The 27,805-nt window shown below is 38.1% G+C and overlaps 1 protein-coding gene across 2 annotated transcripts; it reads right to left on the bottom strand.

Moving 5' to 3' along the window:
* Positions 1-49: 49 nt before the first annotated feature.
* On the bottom strand, positions 50-26,752 carry LOC143710412 (GTPase IMAP family member 8-like). Of its 2 annotated transcripts, XM_077201362.1 has the most exons (6): positions 26,687-26,752; positions 23,915-24,010; positions 19,581-20,555; positions 15,540-19,480; positions 13,428-14,478; positions 50-4,687 (listed from the first exon to the last, which is right to left on the bottom strand). In XM_077201362.1, exons 1-4 carry the CDS (start codon positions 26,703-26,705, stop codon positions 18,492-18,494), a joined length of 2,079 nt encoding a protein of 692 aa, XP_077057477.1. In that variant the 5' UTR covers positions 26,706-26,752; the 3' UTR covers positions 50-4,687; positions 13,428-14,478; positions 15,540-18,491. The 2 variants fall into 2 exon arrangements, 1 of the variants encoding a protein (XP_077057477.1); XR_013194546.1 differs by lacking the exons at positions 50-4,687; positions 13,428-14,478; positions 15,540-19,480; positions 19,581-20,555; positions 26,687-26,752 and adding an exon at positions 23,273-23,419 and having other exon boundaries at positions 23,915-24,127.
* Positions 26,753-27,805: the final 1,053 nt, after the last annotated feature.

Genomic DNA, 27,805 nt, shown 5'->3' with positions numbered 1-27,805 from the left:
TCAAATTTAAACTTTAGTTCTCCGGTGTAATTTTCACTAATAAAGACCATTTGTTTGTTTGTGGTGCTGTGGCTTTATTTTTATTGTGTCCACTTATAGACTCTCGCGGGATGTAACAATTGATAACTGAGATGCTCTGTTCTTTCATTCGTTTTCAAACTGAGGATAGCTTCTTAATTTATTATGATAGATCACCTCAAAAAGAGGATACCTCATATTGTGTAATGGCAAAATTATGTAATGGTTATAACAGGTATTAAAACACAGTTAAACTCAGTGTGCCCTTCTGGGTTTTAAAAATTCTAATTTATTCTCACTGATTGTTGGTAACACAAAATAGCATTAGGGCCTATATGCCTCATTTCAACATGTTGCATGACATGAGCATTTGTACACAGAAAAATCCTCATAATGAACATTGAAATACATCAATAATCAATGTATGAATCTCAGCAACGGTGATATGCTGCAATGCATGCTGGGAGCCCTATTATAAGACTCATCCATGGTTCCCAGCATGCATTGAAGCATGTCAGATGTTTAGTAATAATTGTCTATAAAGGTATCAAAAGCTCAGTTTATGAGGATTTCATGGGATGAATGAACGGCTAAGATCGGGAGGTGAAGTAAACTGACTGACTGCATATTTGAAGACCCAGATAAATGAATTAATCATTTCTGTTTCTCATAATTTGGCCTTTTCCTTGCATTGATTTTTTTTTTCTTATTCTAAATGCAATCAACATTTAATGTGTTTGGGGAATTTGGCTATTAACATGTACCATTTTAAATACTTTCTGCTGGAATTTCATTTTGATGAACGAGATTCAAACATTCAAGTCAGTAAAATTATCCAAACTTCCCACCACGATTATCCTGTTAAAGTTAATGAGATAATTAAGTGAATGTTTGAGTGATGATTGAGCATTATTGAAGACACCTGATGTTAACAAGCAGAATCACTGAAGGAGAAAAATGGAATTTTTAAGTCACCATTATGGTGATTAGTGTTTGCTTTAGTTGGGCTCTTGACCCTTAATTCATTAAATTTAGAGTTTGATTGGATGCAGTACATGAATTATAGCTGCAAGATGAATAAAATAAAAAAGATGATCTGATGATGATGGTTTTGTGTTTTAACAAACATTATTTCACAATCATTTGACCTGAATCCCTGAACTCATATAAAGCATAATTTCTGAGTTAAGTTTACTTTATTAATTTTAACAGCAGTGAGTAATTAAATAATTTCTTTTAAATTTTATCTTATACAATTTTTAAGACACACAGACATCAATTATTAGCCTGTGAATCTCAACAATGGTGACAATTATAAAGCATGTTGCAGTGCATTCTGGGTGCCACCAATCAAAACTCATTCATGGCTCCCATCATGCATTGCTGCATGAATAAATAATGAGCTTATGTTCAGAGGTGATCTGTTTGTCACCATTGCTGAGATTTATATGCTAATTCTGTGTGTGCCTACATAGAATTTTTTTTAATATACATATATTTGATCGACTGGATTTCATTGATAAGGCTAAAAATGGTGTGTTCTAAAATGACCATGCTGCCAAAATCCTTAAGGTAAATTTAACTCAGAATTTATGCTCTTGATGGGTTCAGCGATTCAGGTCAATTTAAGATTTTGTTAAAACACAACCGACTCCATCAGATCATCTTTTCTATTTGTTCATCTGGCTGTTATAACTCACATACAGCAGCCAAACAAAATATAAAGTTTTAAAAGGGTCATATAATGCCATTTTCATACAAGTTAATTTGATTCTTTAGGGTCTAAGTGAAAAGTTTGTAATATACTTTAATTAAAAAATGTCGTTAATATTGTAAGAAAACACTAATTTTACCAGGTCAAAAACAGCTCTGTTTTCAGCACGCCATTTCAGTGCATATGCTTTTAAATGATAATGAGCTTCGCTCACTCCGCCCCTCCGTTCTGCGGGGGTTTATAACAGCTTCATGACCACACCGCACGTGGAGTGTTTCCTTGACAACAGTTGAGGGTATAGGAAAACAATGGCAGCGGGAGTCTCTGAGGAGGACACATCTGTGCAACCGTATCAGTTTGAACCGGAGTTGGAACAAAATGACGGCCCGAAGAAGTTTGACAATCAAGGCTCGAACATGACGTTTCTGAATGGCTGGTTATTATATTTTCACTTTGATCTATCTCTGTGTACTGGCAGGGTAGAGTAACTTAGTGAGATGTACGAACGCTATGTGTTTACTGATGTAAGTTATACGTACTCAGTTTATTTAACACAATAACCATAACGCGTTGTTCATTATAAACGTGGGATTATGAATTTTATTGAGAACGTCGTACATAGAAAACATGCCGTATGTACCCTGAGTGTAAACCTTAGCCGCATTCATCGTGAAGCGATTTGCAAAGATTAATATAAAGGTTAATACAATTTTACACTTACTTTTTCTGGAGGTTCAGCAGGGAGACATGAATAGTTGGTAACGATTCTTTTTTCAGGAGCAGCTTCTTATCAAAATCAGCTTTATAAGTTACTTTCTTCGTTAATAAAGCAGTCTGGTGAGAAAAGATTTGCGAATCGCGCAAACATGAAAGCATTGACGTTGCTTTCGGCCACTTCTCGTGGGGAATATTCCCTTCGAAAACAAAACTCAGCCACTGTGTCTTCAGCGGTTCGGATTTAGGAACATCAAAATTACTGCTGTGTTCGTTATTACACCCAGGAACAGAACACCACAATCGCTTAGACGCCATTCTGCTCCAGCATATCAACAATGACGGACTATGATGACTGACAGCTCGCTCAAGGCAGGGATCTTTTGAAACGCTGCTGTCAATCAACAATCGTGGGAGGGGCTTCCGATTTAGTGACGTCACAAAATCGAACGGCTCAATTTGAGGCAGGGGAAAACATATAAGGAGATTAAATCAAAAACACTGGATAGATTGTTATCATTATATGATGGTTGTGCACAGGCACTGCCAACACACATTTCAGTACAATCAACTTGAAAAAGTGCATGTACCATTATATGACTTTAAGGGTCAAGAGCCCAACTAACTGAACACTGATCACCATAATTGTGACTTAAAAATTACGGTTTTCTCCTTCAGAGATTCTGCTTGTTAACATCAGGTGTCTTCAATAATGCTCAATCGTCACTCAATTATTCACTTAATTATCTCTATCGTTAACACTGCTTCAGTGTTCATTTAACACTCTGCTCAGAGTTTAGGCAAGGCAAGGCAAGGCAAGGCAAAAAATTGTGTTACACTTAATTTTAGCATTTACGTTTATGTTACGTTTACAGTGCAATTTAAATGATTGTCATTGTGTAGTGTAACACCAATTAGTTTTCACACATAAAATATGAAGATAAAAACATAAACTGTTAGAGAAACCGTTAGAGAAATATAGCCGATAAATCTAGACTTTTGACCTCAATTTAACAATCGTATAGCACTTAACACATACAAGACACAAGATATTATTGTTTATGATCTCTAAAAGATGTTCTTCAAATCAGTCACAGATTTTAATTTTCTTTTTGTTCCTTCTCTTTCTCTTGTGTTAATCCTCAGCATTCATCTCATGACCTTCATCCTCCTCGTCCTCATCCTCACTACTTCTGTTTGTTCCTCCTCCATTTCTGTTTCTTTGCCCCAAAATAAATGACATTCCCATCCCCAACAAAACCCCAACGCCCACTGAAAAGATGAGGCTTTCGGCTTCTGCCTCCTGTTTGGCTCTTATACTTCGGGCAGTTTTTGCTGCTACAGCCGCTGATATGATGGCTGAAACAGTTGCTCCAGTTACTCCTGCTACAGCGACTGCAGAGACACACTTCACACCGGAGATCCTCACCACTGCAGCCGCTGCCATCCCCCCGACAGCCGGTAATGCCATCACAGCCAAACTGCCTCTGAAGACGCCCACAGACTGAAGCCCACTCCATAATAGTGAAAGTCCCCTTTCCCCATGTGCACCATATGCCAATCCAGCACCGACACCCAGTAAAAGGACTGGAAATCCAATGGCACTTAAAGCTCCAGTCGCCTCAATTACACCTGTGTGAAGACACTGATCTGCCATATCTGTTGCTTTTCCAACAGGACTCTTGTTTCTCTCTTTTCCACCTGAATGCTTCTGGTTCTGGAGTGAGAGTGCGTTCTCGTATCGCTTTCACATGTTGTTTACCTGATCAACCAGAAAATAAACATTGCCTGTCCCGGTGTTTGTGCAGGAAGATTCTAGCTAACCGATGACTCTCATAAACTGCCAGTTTACTCTCTACTCTCTATCTGTCCTTGCTGGAGAGCTATTGAAACTGAAACCGCTGATTCCCTCACTCTGGCCTGCATAGTTTGATATATTTAGAAACAGACAGGGCAGTGGCGCAACAAGGCTACTTGACATTTATGCAGAAGTATGTTATTGGCCGAGGAACCTAGAGTGTTTGCAATTGCTGTAATTTGAATGGAGTAACTCATCAACTCAAATGAAACTTATATTTACATTTTGCCATGCCACAGTTACAATCTAAACTAAACTTTAACGTGTAGCTTCTTCTTCCAAAGTTCTTCTATTATTATATTTTCTTTCCGTAAGGGCTGCCACTGTGTATCTATTTCACATATTATTTTTTAATGCTCACATTATCAAACTCACATTATATGCTTTTGTGACAGTTTATAGAAACACTTGCTGTAATGTAATGGGCAAAAAGGGTTTTAGTCAATTAATAGGATGTGAGGATCTTAAAGTATCTAAGATTAAAAAGACAATGCATCCAGTAGCCTACTAGTAATAGGGATTGAAACAATTCATATAATTTCAATTCATGTAATTGTGTTAAAAAGTTCAAATCTGACGTGTACAAAGGGTAAAAATTAATAGAGGAATATGTAAACGTTAGATTGATTAATTAATTTTGCAGTGCCTAATTTATGGGTAAAAAGTGTTAATCTGTGATCACCAAAGTGATCTTAATCTATGCGGCGTGATCAATTGCTTTTGTCTTCCACCCAAGTTTCCGGGGAAATCGCGGTGTTTTCCTCATAACACTAAAGTTTTCAGTGAGGAAACCTGACTCTATCACTCTCGTGATTATTTCTCCCCTTTTTCAGGTGCGTTGTTGATTATAAAACTGAGTTGAGTAAATGTAATGATGATTTAACATGTTAAGAGTGTTGAAGGTGTGTTTTAGTAACAATTTGAGTAAGTGAGAGAGTTAAGTTTGCCGAGTTTAAAATGTGCGTGTGTGAGCGGAGCCCTCGCTCGGTTACAGATAAAAATAGCTTCGTAATGAGAGCAGCCGCCATTTTATGTCAATTGTGAATTAACAGATACCTATATAATATCTATTTTGCTGTGTTATTTGTATAATGTGTTTCAAGCACTTTATCGATATTTTTGGTAAATGTAGTAATGTTTATTGAGCTAAAACTACTTTGTGCTTGATTGACAGCTGTTATATTGGAAAAATGAGTTTATGTTCCAGTGAATTACAGAGTATGCTGTTGTGACTTGAATAAGCCCTATAAAGCTACTATTTTCTGTAGATCTGTAAAATGTATTATTGTTGAAATGATAACACTAAAGTTTTCAGTGAGGAAACCTGACTCTATCACTCTCGTGATTATTTCTCCCCTTTTTCAGGGGTGTAACATTTTGGAGGCCCCGCTGGGATTGCTGTTCAGATGTCCGGTGGCCACATACTGGTCGCTGAATTCAGAGCCAGCTAAATCCCCCCATAACAACCCAGGCAGGGAGGAAAGTGTTGCTGTTCGAAGGGTCCTGGATCCTGGTGGTGAAGTACATGCCAACTGAGGCCATTAAGAGATCATCAGAGACAGTAAAGACCATCTGGTTCAGTTCCAAGTCCTGCACGGTAAGTTCCTCCTGTCCTGTCACCATGACAACCACCTTGGAAGAGGTACAGGGAGAGTTAGTAGGGAAATTGCACACCCTGACCAAGGACAACTTACTAGAGATATGTGATTTTCTTGGCATATCAGGCGAACAGAGAAGAAATGTCCAAGACAAATCCCGCATATCATTGATGACTCTTATTATGATGTTCATTGAAAGAGAGGAATTGGCAGAGTTAGAAGATGACGGCATGTCGGAATTGTTGCTACTCCAAGACAAAATGGCGGAGATGAACAGTGGCATGGATAACAAAACAGAGCAAACGGAACATGATATAGAAACAACAGGAACACATCACAGAACAGAGGAACCGAGAGCTGTAACCTTACAACAAGGAGTGAAAACCGAGCAGATTACTGCAGTCAATGCAATGATCAGTGATTCTCTGCACCAGCCCCAAACCCCTGTCCATCGTCAGGTGAGCATGCAGCCCTCGCCCAGTCAATACTGGCGCAAAGAGTTTAAAATTTCTGGGCAGATAGGTGAACCGGGCCAGAAAGAGAAACTGATTTTTTCCAGCCTTGCCCATCAGATTGAGAATGGACTTAACAGAGGTTATCCTGAGGTAGAGATTGTAGATGCAGTAATCAGGGCTATTTCTCCAGGCTCACAGCTCCGCAGCTACTTGGAAGGTAAACCCCAGCTAACTCTTCCCACACTTCGATGCATCCTGCGTTCCCACTTTCAAGAGAAAAGCGCAACAGAGCTTTACAAACAGCTAACTTCTGAATCACAGCATTGCAAGGAGACCCCTCAAAGCTTCCTGATGCGCGTCTTCGATCTGAGGCAGAAAGTACTGTTTGCGTCCCAGGAGTCAGAATCAGGACTTAAGTATGACCCGGCGCTGGTCCAGCGCATGTGTTTACACACCGTCCTTACAGGTCTCCAGAGTGACAGTATCAGGATAGACATGCAGCCCCTCCTGCTAGATAGTGAAACGTCAGATGAGGTCTTGTTAGAGAAGCTTAACATTGCTGTTGCTAATGAAATAGAAAGACGAAACAAAAAGCGGTTTAATGTCACACAGCCTTCTACAACTGTCAGTGTAGTCCAGTCAGAAGATACGCCATCTGCAAAGTGTTATGTGAAGGAAGTCAAAGCGAAGATACCTGCAGAACTATTAACAGAGTTAGCTGAACTTAAGACGGGTGTAGCTTCTCTAAAAGGTCTCAGTGCAGAGATAGCTCAGATTAAGGAGACATTACAGCAGCCTATGTTTCAGTCACAGCCTTATGTTTATGCCCCACCTCCAGTTAGGAGGCCCGATAGGGAACCCCAGCCACCCCTGCCCCAGCAGCAGTATTACAGCAACTACCATCAGCCCCAAGCACCATCTGACCCTGCACAGCATCAATATGCACCTAACTGGTATACAAACCGTTCTGCTCAAGCTACAAGGAGGTGTTTTGTCTGCCAGCAGGCCAGAACAGGTGAACGCTGCACACACTGCTTCCGATGTGGGAGTGGAGAACATTTTCAAGCTGGATGTAAAATCCGGGGAGTCAGACCATCAAGAGAGGCCCCTTTAAACGGGAAAGGGTTACCGCTGAGGGATGAGTGTTAACCACAGCTATCGAAAAGTCCCAGAAATGTGCAAATTGTGCCAGAGAAGATTCAATGGAGAACCTGAAACAATATTCATCATGTAAATAGACACTGTATTGTTCCAAAACATGTCAAAACCAACATTGGACCAAACATAAGAAAACATGCACTCACCTGGAAATTGACTCTACTGCTGAAAAGCTTTCCTGCACAGAGGAAAATGCCCACTTTTTATCATCTCTAGCACAGGTTTGCCACCCCCATAAGGTCACCTCCCTAGTCGGTAGACAGTGCCTTGTTGAGTGTCACCTGAATCACCAACACCTCCAAGCTCTATGGGACACAGGCTCTCAGGTTTCAGTCATTGATGAACGATGGAAAGAGGAATCCCTCCCAAACGCAAGGCTGAGGGATGTTTCAGAAATCCTGGACTCACCTGATGAGCTAAGATTGACTGCAGCAAATGGGACTGAAATGCCGTACCTGGGATGGATTGAGACAACTTTTCGGCTAGCCTCTGAAACTGACCAAACAAATGAACTGATCATCCCAGTGCTGGTGATGAAAGGCTGTCACCTATCTCATCCCATCATAGGTTTCAATGTTATCGAGCACATCCTGGCAATGACCGAAAAGACAAAACGGTACAGTACAGTGAGAAAAGCTTTTCCAAGCCTCAAAAGAAACAAAGTGAGCGCTTTCATACAGGCTGTTAGTGCAGAACAGACAGATGAATATGGGGTGAAAATAAAGGAAAAGAAGGCTGCTGTACCAAAACACAGTAGTATTCAGATTGAGTGCCGTGTAGCTTCCCAGCCTTTCAAGGAGGACACGACAATGCTTTTTCAGCCAGACCTGAACCCTCAGTGGCCAGATGGACTTGAGTTTTTTGACACATTAGTCAGAGTCAGGAAAAGTGCTTGTCCAGTCATTATGCTTGATGTCTCTAACGCCACTGACCACGACATTGTCCTGCTAGGACGCACAATAATTGGTACAGTACAAACCATAATGACTGTGTTACCTGCCCAAGTCTTTGAAAAAGCTGTCACCTCAGCCACAGTGAATCATACCAGCGTTCAAGCCCCATGTGATTTTAGTGAACAGTGGGATCCACCAGTAGAGTTAAGTCACTTAGCCGAAGAGCAGAGAGAGGTAGTTAGGCAAATGCTTAGAGAAGAGTGTCACTCCTTCTCCAGATCAGACAATGACATTGGCTGCATTGAACGATTGGAAATGACTATTTCTGTAAAGGACTCGGAACCAGTCAATCGCACATACATGTCAGTGCCCAGGCCACTGTATCAGGAGATGAAAGGTTACCTTCATGACCTCATAGCTCAAGGCTGGGTTAGGAAGTCAAACTCTTCATACTCTTCGCCGGTTGTGTGCGTCAGGAAAAAGGACGGGACCCTCCGGTTGTGTATAGATTACAGAGAGCTGAACCGAAAGACGCATCCCGACCGCCAGCCAATCCCTCGGGTCCAAGACATCCTAGACAGCTTAGGTGGTAATTCCTGGTTCTCCCTCTTAGATCAGGGAAAAGCATATCACCAGGGGTTTATCTCTGAGGAAAGCAGACCACTGACAGCATTTGTGACCCCGTGGGGACTCTATGAGTGGATACGCATGCCATTCGGTCTCATGAACGCTCCTGCAGCTTTTCAGCGTTGTATGGAGGAATGTCTGGAAGGGCTCCGGGATAATATCTGCATTCCTTATCTTGACGACACACTAGTTTTCAGTAAAACTTTCGACAGCCATGTGAATGATGTACGTAAAGTTTTACAGCGCCTCAGAGAGTATGGCATCAAACTCAAGCCAAGTAAGTGTGACCTCTGTAAACCCCAGGTCCGTTATTTGGGAAGGATAGTGTCTGCGGAGGGCAGTAAAGTTGACCCAGCTGATTTTGAAGCGGTAAGAACATTGAAAGAAATCAGACCAGAGACGGTGGGCCAGCTCAGAAAAATGCTTGGTTTACTCACTTACTACAGACAGTACATCAAAGACTTTTCTAGGAAGGCCAGCTGTCTGTATGACCTCCTGAAAGCAGATTCAGAGAAAGTTTCTGACCACCCACGGAAAACAAAACCAAAGAAAGTAAGTCATGTGGTGCCCTCAAACAAGCCAATCCTGTGGACTGACCAGCACCAACAGGCACTTGAACAGCTGATTGACCGTTTGCTCCACCCACCAGTCTTAGGTTTCCCTGACTTCACTCAGCCATTTGTTGTACATACTGATGCATCACACCAAGGCTTGGGAGCAGTTCTTTATCAAAAGCAAGATGGGAAGCTTAGGGTCATTGCTTATGGCTCTCGAACCTTAACAGCAGCTGAAAAGAACTATCACTACCACTCTGGCAAGCTAGAATTCCTAGCTCTAAAATGGGCAATCACTGATAAGTTCCGTGATTATTTATACTATGCTCCGACATTCACTGTGTACAGCGATAATAACCCGCTCAGCTACATTCTGTCTACTGCAAAACTGAACGCAACTACTTCCAGGTGGGTCGCAGAATTGGCTGACTTCCACTTCACAATAAAGTACAGGCCAGGTAGAGAGAACAGTGATGCAGATGCTTTGTCAAGGATGCCACTGGATGTAGAGTCACTGATGAGAGAATGTTCTGAAGAGCTTCCACCAGACACTATTGCCGCCACGATACAAGCAGTAGAGGTACAGAAAGAGTCTGTTGCAACTTGGTCACTTCTGGCTGCATCTATGTCAGTATCAGTTGAAGGTGAGACAAACGCTGCATCAATCAGCTCGATTCCAAAAGATGAGATAAGAGGAGCACAAGAATCTGATCCGGTCATCCGTCCTGTGCTCGATTTCAAACGGTCTGGTTCCAAACCGCCAGTTAAGGAGCAAAAAGAATCCAGTTCAAAGACAAAATGCCTATTCCGAGAATGGGACAAATTGACAGTAGACAGTGATGGCATTCTGTACAGAATCACTACAGCCCGCAAGCAGTTAGTTCTACCAGAGCAGTACAAAGGTAAAGTGATGAAAGAGTTACATAATAACATGGGACACCAAGGTACTGACCGCACTGTATCACTAGTACGTGACCGCTTCTTCTGGCCATATATGCAATCTGACATTGAGCACTATGTGACTCAAACTTGTAGCTGTGTCAAACAGAAAAAGCCAAGCCATGAAATAAGAGCTCCTCTGACAAACATTGTGACAACACAGCCATTTGAACTGGTATGCATAGACTTCCTCCATCTTGACAGATGCAAAGGCGGATACGAGTACATCCTCGTTATTGTTGATCATTTTACACGTTTCACGCAAGCCTACTCCACCACGTCAAAGTCAGGAAAAACTGCTGCAAATCTCATCTTCAATGACTTTGCCCTGAAGTTTGGGTTCCCCGTCCGCATCCATCATGACCAAGGGGGAGAGTTCGAAAATCAGTTGTTCCATCAGTTAAAGAAACTCAGTGGCATGGCAGGGTCCAGAACAACACCCTATCACCCGATGGGTAATGGTCAAGTGGAACGTATGAACAGAACTTTGTTGCAAATGTTAAAGACACTGACTGAGACACAAAAGTCAAATTGGAAAGAGTCTCTGCACAAACTAGTTTATGCATATAACTGCACCCGTTGTGAAGTGACCGGCTATTCACCATTTTTTCTTCTGTTTGGGAGATCACCCAGGCTTCCAGTTGATATGCTCTTTGGATTGTGCACAGAGGCAGGTCCCAGTAACCAGCGAGACTACGTGGAGAAATGGAAACAAGGGATGGAGGAAGCATACGCCATTGCAAATGAAAATGCTCAGAAAAATGCTGAAAGGAGTAAGAAGTATTATGACACCAAAGTTAGGAGTGCAGTGCTACAGCCTGGCGAGCGAGTTCTTATTAAAAACCTGACACCAAGAGGAGGACCAGGTAAACTCCGTAACTATTGGGAAGATACAATTCACACAGTAGTGAGACAAATGGGTTCAGACCTGCCGATTTATGAAGTGAGACCAGAAAAGGGTAGGGGCCGCTCCAGAGTCCTGCACAGAAATCTGCTCATGTCCTGTGACCACTTACCTTTTGAGACACAACCAGAGATGACTAACGAGGACAAAAGTCAGAAAAAAAGGAGACATCAGCCTGCATCACAGTCTCTTGACTCTGATGAAGACAGCGGGGATGAATATGACCTTCATCATGAGCCGCTACAGGTCCCCACATACACTGAACCAGCGAGAGAGTCGGAACACAGGCCTCCACCACTGAAAGAGACAGTTGTAGTGCCAGTTCCTGATATGCTACCAGCACAGCTCGTTGTTGAGAAGCAGTTGGAGGGGACAACAACCGTTAAAGACCTACCTGCTGAAGAGATGAACTTGCCTGATGATCGTCCACCAAGGGCCTGTCCTTCATTAACTACTGTTGCTGAACCTGAGGACACTGCTGTTTCTGAACCTGAGGACCCAGCCTATCAGCGGCCACAAAGAGAAAGACACCCTCCAAGACGTATCACCTATGATCAGCTTGGTAGGCCTTCCTTGTACAGTATCCAGCCACAACCGCAATTGTTCTCTGTCTACCCTGCACCAGGACTGGTTCCGTGGTTGCCATCACCACACCAATATTACCTTCAGCCACCCTGCATGTATGGACTTCAGCAATCATAATGATGACAGGTTTGATTTAATTCACAGACTGTTGCAAGAGACAATTTTCAGACTATGCATACAGATCATTGAGCCTGATGGACTGTTGAATTAACAGTATGAGAAAAGACTGCTTATGGACTGTTTATACAGCTGGTCGACAGATATGGACTGTGGATAATGCGTTAACTTTATTTGAGCTGTGACCTTTGACCTCTGCTCAAGTACGGACTCACAGAAGATGATTTTCTAGGTCCAGTGCATAAGAGACTGTTTAAGATGAATGTTGGTAATGTCGGGACGACATTTATTTTGTCGGGGAGAATGTGACAGTTTATAGAAACACTTGCTGTAATGTAATGGGCAAAAAGGGTTTTAGTCAATTAATAGGATGTGAGGATCTTAAAGTATCTAAGATTAAAAAGACAATGCATCCAGTAGCCTACTAGTAATAGGGATTGAAACAATTCATATAATTTCAATTCATGTAATTGTGTTAAAAAGTTCAAATCTGACGTGTACAAAGGGTAAAAATTAATAGAGGAATATGTAAACGTTAGATTGATTAATTAATTTTGCAGTGCCTAATTTATGGGTAAAAAGTGTTAATCTGTGATCACCAAAGTGATCTTAATCTATGCGGCGTGATCAATTGCTTTTATCTTCCACCCAAGTTTCCGGGGAAATCGCGGTCTTTTCCTCATAACACTAAAGTTTTCAGTGAGGAAACCTGACTCTATCACTCTCGTGATTATTTCTCCCCTTTTTCAGGTGCGTTGTTGATTATAAAACTGAGTTGAGTAAATGTAGTGATGATTTAACATGTTAAGAGTGTTGAAGGTGTGTTTTAGTAACAATTTGAGTAAGTGAGAGAGTTAAGTTTGCCGAGTTTAAAATGTGCGTGTGTGAGCGGAGCCCTCGCTCGGTTACAGATAAAAATAGCTTCGTAATGAGAGCAGCCGCCATTTTATGTCAATTGTGAATTAACAGATACCTATATAATATCTATTTTGCTGTGTTATTTGTATAATGTGTTTCAAGCACTTTATCGATATTTTTGGTAAATGTAGTAATGTTTATTGAGCTAAAACTACTTTGTGCTTGATTGACAGCTGTTATATTGGACAAATGAGTTTATGTTCCAGTGAATTACAGAGTATGCTGTTGTGACTTGAATAAGCCCTATAAAGCTACTATTTTCTGTAGATCTGTAAAATGTATTATTGTTGAAATGATAACACTAAAGTTTTCAGTGAGGAAACCTGACTCTATCACTCTCGTGATTATTTCTCCCCTTTTTCAGGGGTGTAACACTTTGTCCTGTTTCTTTTATTGATCCAAGCGCTTGACTGTCACTTCTTTAGTGGAAGCAATTTGACATGGTGTATGTTGTGGCCATCTGTTGGTCAAAAGCATGAATAGCTCCTACCAAACTGTTGTCTCCTTACGCTTTGTGATTAATGTACCAGTATCACTTTTGCTGTATCAGGCTATTCCCAACAGACTTTTCAGGAATTCTTGTAATTCATCACTCAATTAATTCATCACTCAATTAATCACTTAATTATCTCATCAACTTCAACACTCTTGAGTGTGGACTCATATACACTCCCAGGAGTGTTAATTTAACACTGGAGTTTTCGCTGTGTACAAAGAGCCGTAGTTAACTGACAAGCTGAGCCATATCGCATTAATTATCGCTGGCGATACGTCCGCGATATTGATGCGATATGGCTCAGCTTGTCAGTTAACTACGGCTCTTTGTAGTAAATGCCGCTCCATCTGTAAGCAGGTAAAGGTGATTTACTACTAATCAAGGAACCGGCTTTACTGACGAGATGCGCATAACAATATCGTGCGATATATCGCCCAGCCCTAGTGACAATCATCATTTGAACTTTATGTTTGTGATTTAAGCTGTTGGTTACAGCATAACTGTAATTCAGCATAAATATCCAGAATTTTAGATATAATATAAAGGATTTCTTAAAAGTTAAACTTAAGTTTAAAAAAAAAATCTCAAATCTTTCTATTAGGCACACACAGATGTCAAGATTCAGTCAATGCATCTCAACAATGGTGATATATTAAATATATTAAATTAGGAAAAGTAAATTACATAGACAATTCAGATCATAATTTATTCATATCGCAATGCATGATGGGAGCCATTAATGAGTTGTGATTGGTGGCAGCCACTGCAACATGCATTATTATTGTCACCATTGTTGAGATTCACAGGCTGATTATTGATGTCTGTGTTTCTATAAAAAGTAATTTGACAGTGTTTGATCAGAACAATGTTTATTGAATATTTTAGGTTATAAGAATTATACTGATAATCATATGCTGTAGAATCACACAGCTGTTGCTAATAGTGATGGGCGATACTGCAAATTTCTGTATCGATCCGATACCAAGTAAATACAGGGCCAGTATCGCCGATATCGATACCGATACCGATACTTTTTCATTTTAAAAGCATGCATTTGAACTTGTATGCACTTACAGCAGTGTGTCATGATTTATGAGGTGAATGCATCATTAATATGCTAAATCTGAACACGTTTTCATGACTACTAGGCCTAAATATTTTGTGATCTGTGCTCTCAGCTCCCCATTAATTAGTCAGTGACTTTTACAAAACTACCCAAATTATAGTACTAGCCTACTGTTCAAAAGTTTGGGGTCTGTAAGATTTTTATTTCTCTTAGTAAAAACTGTAATATTACAATTTAACAATTTAACATAGGCTATCTGTTTTCTATGCCATAGTAAACTGTAATTTATTCATGTGATCAAAGCTAAATTTTCGGCATCATTACTCCAGTCATGATGATAATTAATTTTAATATGCTGATTTGCTGCTCAGGAAACATTTCTTATTATTATCAATGTTGAAAACAGTTGCATTTATATGAAGTAGATTTTTTTTACAGTGTAAAACCCTTGACTGTCACTTTTGATCAATTTAATGTATCGATCCTTGTTGAATAAAAATATTAATTTCATTAAAAAGATCTTACTGACGTCAACATTTTAAACCATTATGTACAGTTTTGGTTTGTTTATTGCGAAATAACTCCCGATTGTTTCTCTGTCATCTAAGCAAGGCTTCGTTTCCCAAACGCACTGGGCCTGTGAGCTCAGCGAAGCACCAGCATCGAACGCTCTCTGTGATTGATTGGTTTCGTCTTGTATACAGATGACTAGAGGAAAAGGTTCTATCCTACACAATTACCCGCTAACATTCGTTTATTTTTCCACTTAGAAGCTTATTTTACGCACTGAATTGCATGCTAAATTAATAAAAAATTACTGGTAAAAAACCCACATTTGGATCGATATTTTTGTGTGAGGATCGATCCTTTTCGATACCACGTCAGTATCGAAGTATCAATACTTCAGGATCGATCCGCCCATTACTAGTTGCTAACAAGTTTAACAAAACTATCTCAATAATATTCATTTTCAGATCACAGCATGATTATGCCATAACATAACCAACACTATCAAATCACATTTTTCTTTGTTCATTTGACTGTTATAAATCATTATCAACAGACAACTAAAATGTAAAGCGAAAGTATAAGGGTCAAGAGTCCAACAAAAGCAAACACTGATCGCCATAACGGTGGCTTACAATTTGTGATTTTCTCCTTCAGTGATTCTGCTTGTTAACATCAGGTGTCTTCAATAATGCTCAATCATCACTAAATTAATCACTTAATTATCTCATTAACTTTAACACTCTTGGGTGTTAATTTAACACTCATATCTGCATCATATCTTCCATCTGAAAGCAGGTGAAGGTGATTTACTACTAATCAAGGAACCGGCTTTACTGACGAGATGCGCATAACAATGTCATGCGATATATCGCCCAGCCCTAATTTTAAGTGTTATCATAACATTGTGTTATAAAATAGAAGTTAAGGTATTTTGCCTTAGCAGGGCAGTACTGTACTTTAAAGTTTTGAACTGTTGTACAATGTTCACAGAATACAGTGACTTGGTCTCAAGTGAGTTAAATGTTTATTGAGAATACTCAGGGCTGGACACACTTGTATCCTTTATGAAAAAATATTTTTCTTTTGAAAATCTGATTACATATTTTGGACACAGGTAAAAGTGCCCAGTATCAGTCATTTCTGAAAATAAATGACAAAAGAAAAAAAAAAAAAGTTTTTGGGAAAATTGCTCTTAATTTGATTATCATAAAAATGTGTTTTCTATACAGAGATATTGACATCTGTAAATATCGGTATCGGCCATGACAGCAATAGTAATATCGGTTATCGTATCGGCCACAATTTTCACATCGGTGCATCACTAATTTTACATTTTCCTTCCGCTCATAATTTCCTATTACAGAAATCTATCAATTACCACAATTAAATAAAATCTGACATCACAGCAGCAGTGTGCATATGATGAAAGTAGAATACAGAAACCTCACAATGATTCCATAAAATTATAAATCATTATTATTGAAAAACAAATACAATTTACAAAAAAAATAAACAAATTAAACCACAACATCTTAATTATTTTAAGAAATTAATTTTGATTACATTAACCTTCACCAAAAATGCAATAAAAAAAGAAATTAAGCTGAAAATTTTAGTGTCAAAGCATTATTAAATATCATGAAGATGTGGAATTGATGTTAAGTCTCACAAACTAGTATCGTATTTCCTCGTATCTGAACATGAGAAATCATTCCAGTTGTTTAAAGGGTCTCTTGCAGGATTCAGTTCACAGTCCTCGTTTGAATGAAAGCAATTCAGCTCATTGCTGGACCAAAACCTGAATGAAATGGTGGAGGTATAAGGTCCAACCACACCCTAACCCTCTCCCTAAACCTAAATTAACCTAAGCCCCACCCTTAGATCTACAGAGGTGGAGCTGGACAAGGTCAAGGTCCCCACACATGGACTAAATATTGAGCAACTCAAACAATTTGCTCGCACTTGTTATGGTTGCCACTGAACTCACCTGCTTCTCTTCAGTGTTGATAATGGCTAGATTTATAAGATTACATGACATTGTGAAAAATGAAGAGGGAGGTTAAAAAAACATGCTGAGAAGCTTTTGAATGCAGTAGAACAGCTTTAAATCAACAGATCACCCATTGGCTCATCGGGCGCCAAGGTCGCCCTATATAAACAAATTCGGTTAACCTCATGGTATTTATCATATATTTTATGCTTTCGTACAATGGGTGCTGTATGAAGAATCTATTGGACGAAAATCACTTTACAATTCACATTACAATACTCAAAATATAATTAATAAATAAAAATGTGCCACATATTTAAATTAAATCTACCAAAGGACAAGTGATTGTGTAAAACTCTGAGTCTCAAATCTGTGCACTACATTGACTAAACATATCGTAAACATCGTACTAAAACATGATAAAATTCTGTTTTTATTTTATTGCTGATACCAACACTCTGAAGTACTAAGGTTGTAATTATCTTGAATGGCTATCTACAGACGCTTCAGACCCAGTACTGTTAATGCTCTGAGTCCAAATGCTGCTCTTAATGAATGATAGTGAAATGACAAGAGGATTCAGGAACTGCACGAAATGTGGCTGGATATGTTCAGTACAAACAATTGTAGGATATTGCATGCATTTTTTTTAAGGTAAATGAACAGAATTTGTTGATCAGTCAAGGCTAACTGAATAGGTTAATAATGGCTTTTTTTATTATAAAGTGTGCACTACTAAATGTGTTTTGACAGCTCTGGATTATAAGAGTGGCATTACCAGAAATGCTTTAGGAAAAGACATGCGCAGTGATGTTGTATTTCCTTAGTTGTTTAAAAAGCATGTATAAGCATGCATGTATGGCTTCCTTTGTAACAAATTGTGTATTTTGTTAATCACTGGTATAAAGACCAAAAACTCACAAAAAAAAATCCAAAAATCAAACTGCCCAACTAAAAGACTGATCACCATAATGGTGACAAAACATTTTCAATAAAACATCAACAACTAAACCTCTTTTAATTCTCAATAAGAACATCTGTAGACGTCTGACAGAAATAAAGTCAGTCTGGTTAGTAATAAGTGAAGCTGGTAATGCTGTTTGTGGATTTTTTTAATCCTTCTCTGCTGAGATCTTCAGATATTTAATATATTATTTTATTGACTGTGGCTGAAGTTGTTGTTCTTGTATTTTTCCTTCAGTGATTCTGCTTGTTAACAGCAGGTGTTCATCACAAATGCTCAATCATCACTAAGTTAATTCCTTAATTATCTCATTAACTTTAATTCTGATTCAGAGTTACTTTAACAGTCTTTAGAGTGGGTTCATGGGTACTCTGAGCAGAGTTAATTTAACTCTGGGGATTTTACTCTGTACATTATTTATTGCTTCCAATGAAAGCAGCAGGTAGTGATGCTCCACTATTAACAGAGGCCAGTGCTGCATTTCCAGCAGCCATGACTCCTGCCATTAAAGCTTCAGACAGTGTGGCTCCTTTAGCAACAGCGGTCAGTACTGCACCTCCAGCAACTGCTGCTCCTGAGATTAAAGCTGGACTTAGTGTTCCTCCAGCAACTGCTGCTCCTGCACACATCACTCCTGTTCCCAGTAATGCCACTCCTTTAGCCTTAGTACTCATTCTTTCATCCTCCCTTATCTTTTCTTCTTCTAACTTCCGTCTCTCCTCTCCCTCTCTCTCCCTTTTCTTTACTTCCTCTATTTTCCTCTGAGCTTCCTTGTACATCTCATTTGTGTAATGCTCTCCTCCATTCTCCATCACCATTTTCTCTATCTTCTCCAGCAGTTCAGTGACCTGTGATCGATTTTCTTCATCTGTGTTATTGAACACATGATAACTGCCTTTACACTTTCTAACTAGCTCATTAATTTGCTTGTTTTTTGTCAGAAACTCCTCTATGGATGTTTTTAACTGATCTCCTCTAGTGAACAGAATGATGGTGTAACGAGCAGCTTCTTCTCCAAAGTTCTCCTGAATCCATTTGATTGTGTCTTGCTGTTCCTTTGTGAATCTGTCGTCCAGTCTGATGACCAGCAGAAACACATGTGGACCAGGAACAGACATGTAGACACACTTGACTAATTCATTCTTCAGTTGTTCTTCACTGAGGGAAGTATCACACAGTCCTGGAGTGTCGATCACTGAGATGGTTCGACCCTCTACCGTTTGCTGATGTTGTTGGCATTTCTTAGTCACAGATTCAGCAGAAAGTTCTTCGTTAAACTCCTTCTGTCCCAGGATGGTGTTTCCTGTTGCGCTCTTTCCAGCTCCAGTTTTACCAACCATCACGATCCTGAGATATGTGTGCTTTCCCAGTTTCATATGTCTGTTCTGTATGGACTGTGACACTGAGTTTTAGAGCAGACAAATAAGAGATTAAGTTTCATTTACTTTTCAAGAAACATGTCATGATATTTGGGAAAAGTGTAATAAAGTACAAGTTCTCACCTGCTTGGGTTGGATTTTGTTTCTTCTGGTCCCATTTTTCAGTTCCGCTTGTTTTCCAATATATTGCTGTGTTCTGGACTGTATTTGTTTCTCCCATATTTTCAAAAGAGTTTCTCTGTGACTTTTCTGATTGTTTTACTGCCTCCTCTTCGTCATTCCTGTTTTCGTGTAGGACTCTGGAGAATCTGTCTTCATATAATTCAGTTCTCTCAATTTTTGTCACTATTTTTGAAAAAGAATCGTTCTTTTTAGTCACACAATGTGTTGTGCTCTTTTCCTTTACACTGTGCACGTGAATCGTCTCCCGCACTATTTCTATCTGCTCTTGTTTTGTCTTTTGCACTTTCGTTTCTTTCTCTTGTTTTATCTTTTCTTTTTTGCTCTTTAGTGGATTTCTTAAGTAAATGGAAATGTCATAATGCTGGCCATCATTCGGTATGACGATTTCATCAATCTTCTCTAGAAGATTTGTGATGTGAGTTGGAATAATCTCACTTTTACTGTTGATCTCATAATATTTACCTCTGCAGTGTTTGATGAGGTTCTGAAACTTTCTACTATCCATAAAGATCTTCCATTTTCTAATTGTTATTTTTTCTCTTCCAATAAACAGAATCATGGTGAACTTTAAAGCTTGAGCTCCAAAGATCTCCTGAATTTGCTCCACGATGTTCCTCTGCTCCTCCTCAAAGTTTCCCAGGTTTATGATGAGCAGGAAGACGTGAGGACCAGGATAACAGAGGTACAGACTCTTCATCATTTCATTCTTCATCTCTTCATCAGTCAGTTGAGTGTTGAAGAATCCTGGAGTGTCGATGATGGAGATGTTTCTGTCTTCTACTCTTCCTCTCTGTTTCTCACTCTCTCTGGTTCTGCTCTCTTTAAATGCCTCTTGACCCAGTATTGCATTTCCAGTTGAACTCTTTCCAGCTCCACAGACTCCCAGTAACACAATCCTCAGATCATGTGTATAACCTGTCAAACAGTTCATATCATTAGCTGGAGCTCTAGATGATTAAACATGCCTGCTTTTCATCCCCTTGTATTTTTAGCTATTTCACCAGAACCATTTATTTACTCATGTGCTGAGATGTTAATTTTGTTATTTTACAAAATGCATTTTGTCAACCCTTTGTGCAAGTGTGACACACAAGTCCTGAAAACTGAAGCCATAATGTTTCAAATACCCCAGGTGCACTGTTAACACTTGCTGTAAAAAAGGCCAAATCCTGACAATATCCACTGTAAAAAATGCCCTGTAAAATAACGGTAATTTACTGGCAGCTGTAGTTACCAGCAATATACTGTAAATTTACAGCATTTTACCGTTAATTTACAGCTCTGCTTTTTTACAGTATGTTACTGTTTTTTTACAGTATGTAAGTCATGCTTGACACACAGACATCAACAATCATCATATGAATCTCAACAATGGTGACAATCAAAAGTTTCACGTCGCAATGCAATGCTGGGTTCCAGGATAGTATAAAACTCCCAGCATGCACTGCTGCATGAATAAAAAATAATAATAATTCTGCCACCATTGTTGAGATTCATGTGCTAAATTGTGATATCTCTGTGTTTCAAAAAAACTGCGTAGCTCTGTTTTTTGTTGTTGTTGTTGTTGTTTATGCATGATGTGTTAAAAAAAAGTCATTGTAATTTATTGCTGTGGTGGTAATGTAACACTTTTGGTTGAGGATTAAACTCTGAATGAGTGAGAATGAATTCTTTAGTTAGTGAACAGGGAATATGATGATTTTTTCGTCATAATCATTATAACCACAATCATTCATAAACTGTGGGTGTGCAGTGCACAATTGTGACTTGCAAAAACACAGCTCAACCAGCAAAAGAAAATCTCATGTTATAGCATCAGCATACCAACTAAAGCAAACACTGTAGGATAAAAAGACACACCAACAAAATGTATTTTAACAGCAATAAACTGTAAGTTATAAAACAGGTTTATACTGGCAACAGCAGTTTACTGTAAAATCTTGTTTTTTGGGTCACCATTGTGCTGAAGAGTAGAGCCTGTGCTTCAGTCCAGGAGAAGATCTAGATTAATTGGTGATATGCTGCATGAAGCTTTAGTTAACAGGTAGTTACTGTGTAGTTGCTGGTCCAGTGGAAAACTCTTTATTGACAAAAGTTTTATTTGCTGTTTCAAATGAACAAAGTTCACAGTAATACTCTGCTCACGTTATTAATGCATTATAAATGTTAGTTAATTTAAGGCAGTCGGTTTCTGCAAGTGAAATAAGTTAACTTGAGTTTTAGTGCATCTTTATAGTAACATACTGTAGATTACAGTAAAGAACTGTACAATTAACAGCATTTTACAGTAAAAAAACCTGGTAAGGTCTAACAGTGTGGCTGGATGCAGTATAGGTCATAAACCCCACCCTCTTCATGGAGTCTAATATGACGTATGACAAACTAACCAAAGAAATCACGCTTTTTCCCATAGATGGTTTCTGTCTTTTTAGGTAGTTTTGTATCATGCTGGTGTATGTTTTAATTCAATTGGTTTTTAGTTAGTTATTTGATTCTATAAAAACGGGAGTGTGACGTTGTGATTGACAGCCTCTCTGAGTGAAGTAGTCACCGAGTCACCAATTTAATTTTTCCAGGATTTTCAGGAGGAGATTTGAACTTCAACTTTAATTTCTACATTTCCATAACTGTATATTTCACATTGACACAATGAGTTTCTCTGCAGTAACTGTACTAACCATCAGTTTCTGCGGGAGTGAGGGAGGGACCTTAATATCGCGGCTCCACTTCACGCTCACTAATGCACAGACTCGGGCTCCGAGATGTCAGCGACATTTTAAGACTTTGGCGGATTCACTTTTCTACAATGGAAGAGAGTGAAGGTGCATCGTCCAACTTTTTAAAGTCTATGGTTGTGCTTAGTATATCAGTACAATTAATTAACATCATGCCCCTCTAACTAGCTCAGTGTTTCTCAAACCTGCTCCTGACGGATCCCCAACACTGTAAGTTTTCTTTGTCTCCCTAATCAAACACACCTGATTCAACTCATCAGCTCATTATCACTCAAAATAATGAACGAGGAAGGTTGTGCATTATAATCCTGATCAACTTTACATAATATATTAATATTTAGTTTACTTATAATAATTGTGTTTTTTGACATATGTTGGCTTTAATTAACTTTTTTATGTCAACAGGTTCAACATAACTGGGTTACATTAAACAAACATAATTTGTTCATGTAACTTCAACATCATGGAATTAAGTCATTTTAAGCAACACAATTAAACTCTGAGCAGAGTGTTAAATGAACACTGAAGCAGTGTTAAAGTTAATGAGATAATTAAGTGAATAATTGAGTGATGATTGAGCATTATTGAAGACACCTGATGTTAACAAGCAGAATCACTAAAGGAGAAAACTGGAATTATTAAGTCACCATTATGGTGATTAGTGTTTGATTTAGTTGGGCTCTTGACCCTCACATCATTAACTTTAGATTTTGTTTGACTGCTGTACATGAGTTATAACATCCAGATGAACAAATAGAAAATATGATATAATCGTGTTTTAACATAATCATTATTTCACTATCATTTATTGTAATTGCTTAAAGCATTTCAACACCACATGCGTTGTGGCCATCTGGTGGTCACACAGATGAACAGCACCTACACTTTCTGATTGATGTACATCACATTGCCTTAATTGATCATCAGGCTTTACACTATTAGGAGTATCACGTCTCTAAGATCATGATTACGCCCTGGAAAGTTAATGATAATTTTTTATTCTCCAAGTTACAGCAAATGGATCAGCAGCCAACACTTACATCCCTGTAAACACCAGAAATATCAACAGTGTCATAAATGTAATAATGGATGATTCATTTTTAGTTATTCTGGTTATGTAACATTGTGAGAACTGATGTATGAATACAAACATTGTGAATGATGCTAAAATAACTTTTTGAGTCGCTAACAGGTTGTGTCACATTCCTTTAGTTTAAGAATGGTGATTCAAACTTGGCATAGAAGACAGATGATATTACCTCACAGTTATTTTGGTAACATCATGCTGTATTTTATTATGATACTCTGTAATTGTATACAAATATATTTAATAAAATAAATTAGTAGACCTGAATAGTAGAAATTTAAGGTTGTAGCATGGCGACTAAATGCTAATGTAGATTATCTTCATTATTTACTTTATGATTTAATGTTTAATGCTGTCAACTACCATCAACAAAAAACACAGCATATGATTAATTTTTCAGTATGGTATTAAACGAGCTGTATCACATTAGGTTATTTAACTTATAGACTGACCTTTATTTGCTGATGCCATTATGTCTCTCGCAGTTAGTGCTTGTCGTTCAGAGTCCCTCTGTGTTTGTCTGTGTGAGACAGACCCAGGAAGTGTCTCTACATTGTAAAAAAAAAAAAAAAAAAACCAATATGGCAGCGTCACACATTGCCTGCATATTGACAATTAAAGACAAAGATCTTGCAGAACTACTGTACGTTTTGGGGCGTGACCAATGTTTACTCTGTCTTAGTGCTTTGTCATATTAGTCAAATCTATAAAAACCTTTAAAGAAACAAAATCATTGTAATGTTAGTTGCGTCTAACTCTGCAAAATACTATACAACTTCAGAGATGAGATGTATTTTTCTTCTTTAAAAAGAAAAAAAGAGTTATATTTCTATTTATTTACTTAAGATCTATATATTTGTCTTCCTCTTACAAATCTACTGTTTAATATGTTTTATAGCAGTGTTTTATGTTTATGAATTTTCCAAAATAAAATAACATGAATGTAGCTGATGTTTGCAAGTTTCAAATGAATGAATCAATATTTTAATTTAGCTGCATGAGCTCCAGCCATTTTTCTGTAAAGTTTGTTATTTGGATCTCTACATTTTTCTCTGGCTGAATGGAATAAAACAAACTGAAAGTACAGGCAGGAAAATGAACAGTGTGATCACATGACTATGCTAATCAAACGAGCCATTTCCCTCCATTGTTCAAATAAAGCACGACTTGCCCACAAACATGCAAATCCTGTTATTTCACTTTTAGAAGTCCAGGTGGATCCAGCTATGAATTGATTTCTCGAAGCTCAGTATTTTTCAAATTTTATGTAAAGTGCATATGAGTCATCATGCGTAGACAAACTGGAAGAAATTCAGTGCTGTTGTGTAACTGCACAAACACAACAGAAACTTTATTTCTTCCAGTTTGTCTACGCATGAAAAAGACCTGGGGCCTATACCATGAAGCCGGTTTAGGTTAGCCCGTTATGTTTCAGTGTTTGCGCCAACCCTAGGTATTAGGCACCATGAAAGTGGTTTGGCTTTTAACAGTGTTCATCGCCATGGTAACTCACACTCCACGGCTAACCTGGTCCGGGGCGGGTGATGTTCAAGTAAGAGGTTGCAAACCGAACTTGGACCAATCAGCCGTGAGCAAAGTGTCACATGTCTGATGTGATAAAGTCACTCCACCTGTTTCTACTCCAAATTAAAGGTCACCACATAGCAAATGATTTTTATAGACAAAGTTTTCTGGCTTGTAGTAGCCTGATGCTTATATAATAACTTATAGAATAAAAATTGTGTATGATATAGATATTATTTAATTATTATACCCTTTATCGATTACACATGTACAATTTTAGTTGATCAATTATTATTACTCACAGTTTAAATTAATAAATATATAAAGGTACTATAAACAGGGTGCAAACCACGGGGGAGCTAGGGGGAGCTCAGCTCCCCTTAATAAGACATGGGCTCCCCTGAAAACGTGATTCGTGAAATTTTGGGGGGTCTCAAAAAATATTGACAATGTTTTATTTTGACATGCAATTTCATTTTTGTGTAATGTGATCATCATGGAGTATTATGTGTAAAATAGCAAAAATATCATTCATTTAATTAACCTTAACTTTTTTATGTCAACAGGTCCCACATAACTGGGTTACATTAAACAAACATAATTTGTTCATGTAACTTCAACATCATGGAATGAAGTCATTTTAAGCAACAATTAAACTCTGAGCAGAGTGTTAAATGAACACTGAAGCTGTGTTAAAGTTGATCAGGATAATTAAGTGAATAATTGAGTGATGATTGAGCATTATTGAAGACACCTGATGTTAACAAGCAGAATCACTGACGGAGAAAACTGGAATTATTAAGTCACCATTATGGTGATTAGTGTTTGCTTTAGTTGGGCTCTTGACCCTCACATCATTAACTTTAGATTTTGTTTGACTGCTGTACATGAATTATAACAGCCAGATGAACAAATAGAAAATATGAATTAATTGTGTTTTAACATAATCATTTTTTCAATATCATATATTGTAATTTCTTAAAGCATTTCAACACCACGTGCGTTGTGGCCATCTGGTGGTCACACAGATGAACAGCACCTACACTTTCTGATTGATGTACATCACATTGCCTTAATTGATCATCAGGCTTTACACTATTAGGAGTATCAGGTCTCTAAGATCATGATTACGCTCTGGAAAGTTAATGATAATTTTTTATTCTCCAAGTTGCAGCAAATGGCTCAGCAGCCAACACTTACATCCCTGTAAACACCAGAAATATCAGCAGTGTCATAAATGTAATAATGGATGATTCATTTTTAGTTATTCTGGTTATGTAACATTGTGAGAACTGATGTAGGAATACAAACATTGTGAATGATGCTAAAATAACTTTTTGAGCCGCTAACAGGTTGTGTCACATTCCTTTAGTTTAAGAATAGTGATTCAAACTTGGCATAGAAGACAGATGATATTACCTCACAGTTATTTTGGTAACATCATGCTGTATTTTTATCATGATACTCTGTAATTGTATACAAATATATTTAATAAAATAAATTAGTAGACCTGAATAGTAGAAATTTTAGGTTGTAGCATGGCGACTAAATGCTAATGTAGATTATCTTCATTATTTACTTTCTGATTTACTGTTTAATGCTGTCAACTACCATCAACAAAAAGCACAGCATATGATTAATTTTTCAGTATGGTATTAAACGAGCTGTATCACATTAGGTTATTTAACTTATAGACTGACCTTTATTTGCTGATGCCATTATGTCTCTCGCAGTTGGTGCTTGTCGTTCAGAGTCCCTCTGTGTTTGTCTGTGTGAGACAGACCCAGGAAGTGTCTCTACATTATAAAAAAAAAAAAAAAATATGGCAGCGTCACACATTGCCTGCATATTGACAATTAAAGACAAAGATCTTGCAGAACTACTGTATGTTTTGGGGCGTGACCAATGTTTACTCTGTCTTAGTGCTTTGTCATATTAGTCAAATCTATAAAAACCTTTAAAGAAACAAAATCATTGTAATGTTAGTTGCGTCTAACTCTGCAAAATACTATAAAACTTCAGAGATAAGATGTATTTTTTTTCTTTAAAAAGAAAAAAGAGTTATATTTCTATTTATTTACTTAAGATCTATATATTTGTCTTCCTCTTACAAATCTACTGTTTAATATGTTTTATGGCAGTGTTTTATGTTTATGAATTTTTCAAAATAAAATATCATGAATGTAGCTGATGTTTGCAAGTTTCAAATGAATGAATCAATATTTTAATTTAGCTGCATGAGCTCCAGCCATTTTTCTGTAAAGTTTGTTATTTGGATCTCTACATTTTTCTCTGGCTGAATGGAATAAAACAAACTGAAAGTACAGGCAGGAAAATGAACAGTGTGATCACATGACTATGCTAATCAAACGAGGCATTTCCCTCCATTGTTCAAATAAAGCACGACCTGCCCACAAACATGCAAATCCTGTTATTTCACTTTTAGAAGTCCAGGTGGATCCAGCTAGATTTCTCGAAGCTCAGTATTTTAAAATTTTTATGTAAAATGCATATGAGTCAGCGTAGACAAACTGGAAGAAATACAGTTTCTGTTGTGTTTGTGCAGTTAAACAACAGCACTGTAAGAGAATAAGGCCTGGGGCCTATACCATGAAGCCGGTTTAGGTTAGCCCGGTATGTTTCAGTGTTTGCGCCAACCCTAGGTTTTAGGCACCATGAAAGTGGTTTGGCTTTTAACGGGGCCACTCGAGAGCAAGGTTATTATAGTTTTGCTTTTTTAAATTAGTTTTTATTTTAATATCGTTTTCAATTTTGCTTTAAATTTCAGGTTAGTTTTAGTTAGTTTCATTAATGGTTTT

Source organism: Siphateles boraxobius, unplaced genomic scaffold (genome assembly GCF_051911475.1).
Source record: "Siphateles boraxobius isolate OS27281-9 unplaced genomic scaffold, OSU_SipBor_1 47, whole genome shotgun sequence".
Lineage (NCBI taxonomy): Eukaryota > Metazoa > Chordata > Actinopteri > Cypriniformes > Leuciscidae > Siphateles > Siphateles boraxobius.
Note: the sequence above shows the minus strand (reverse complement) of the source record. Positions and strands in the feature narration are given on the sequence as shown.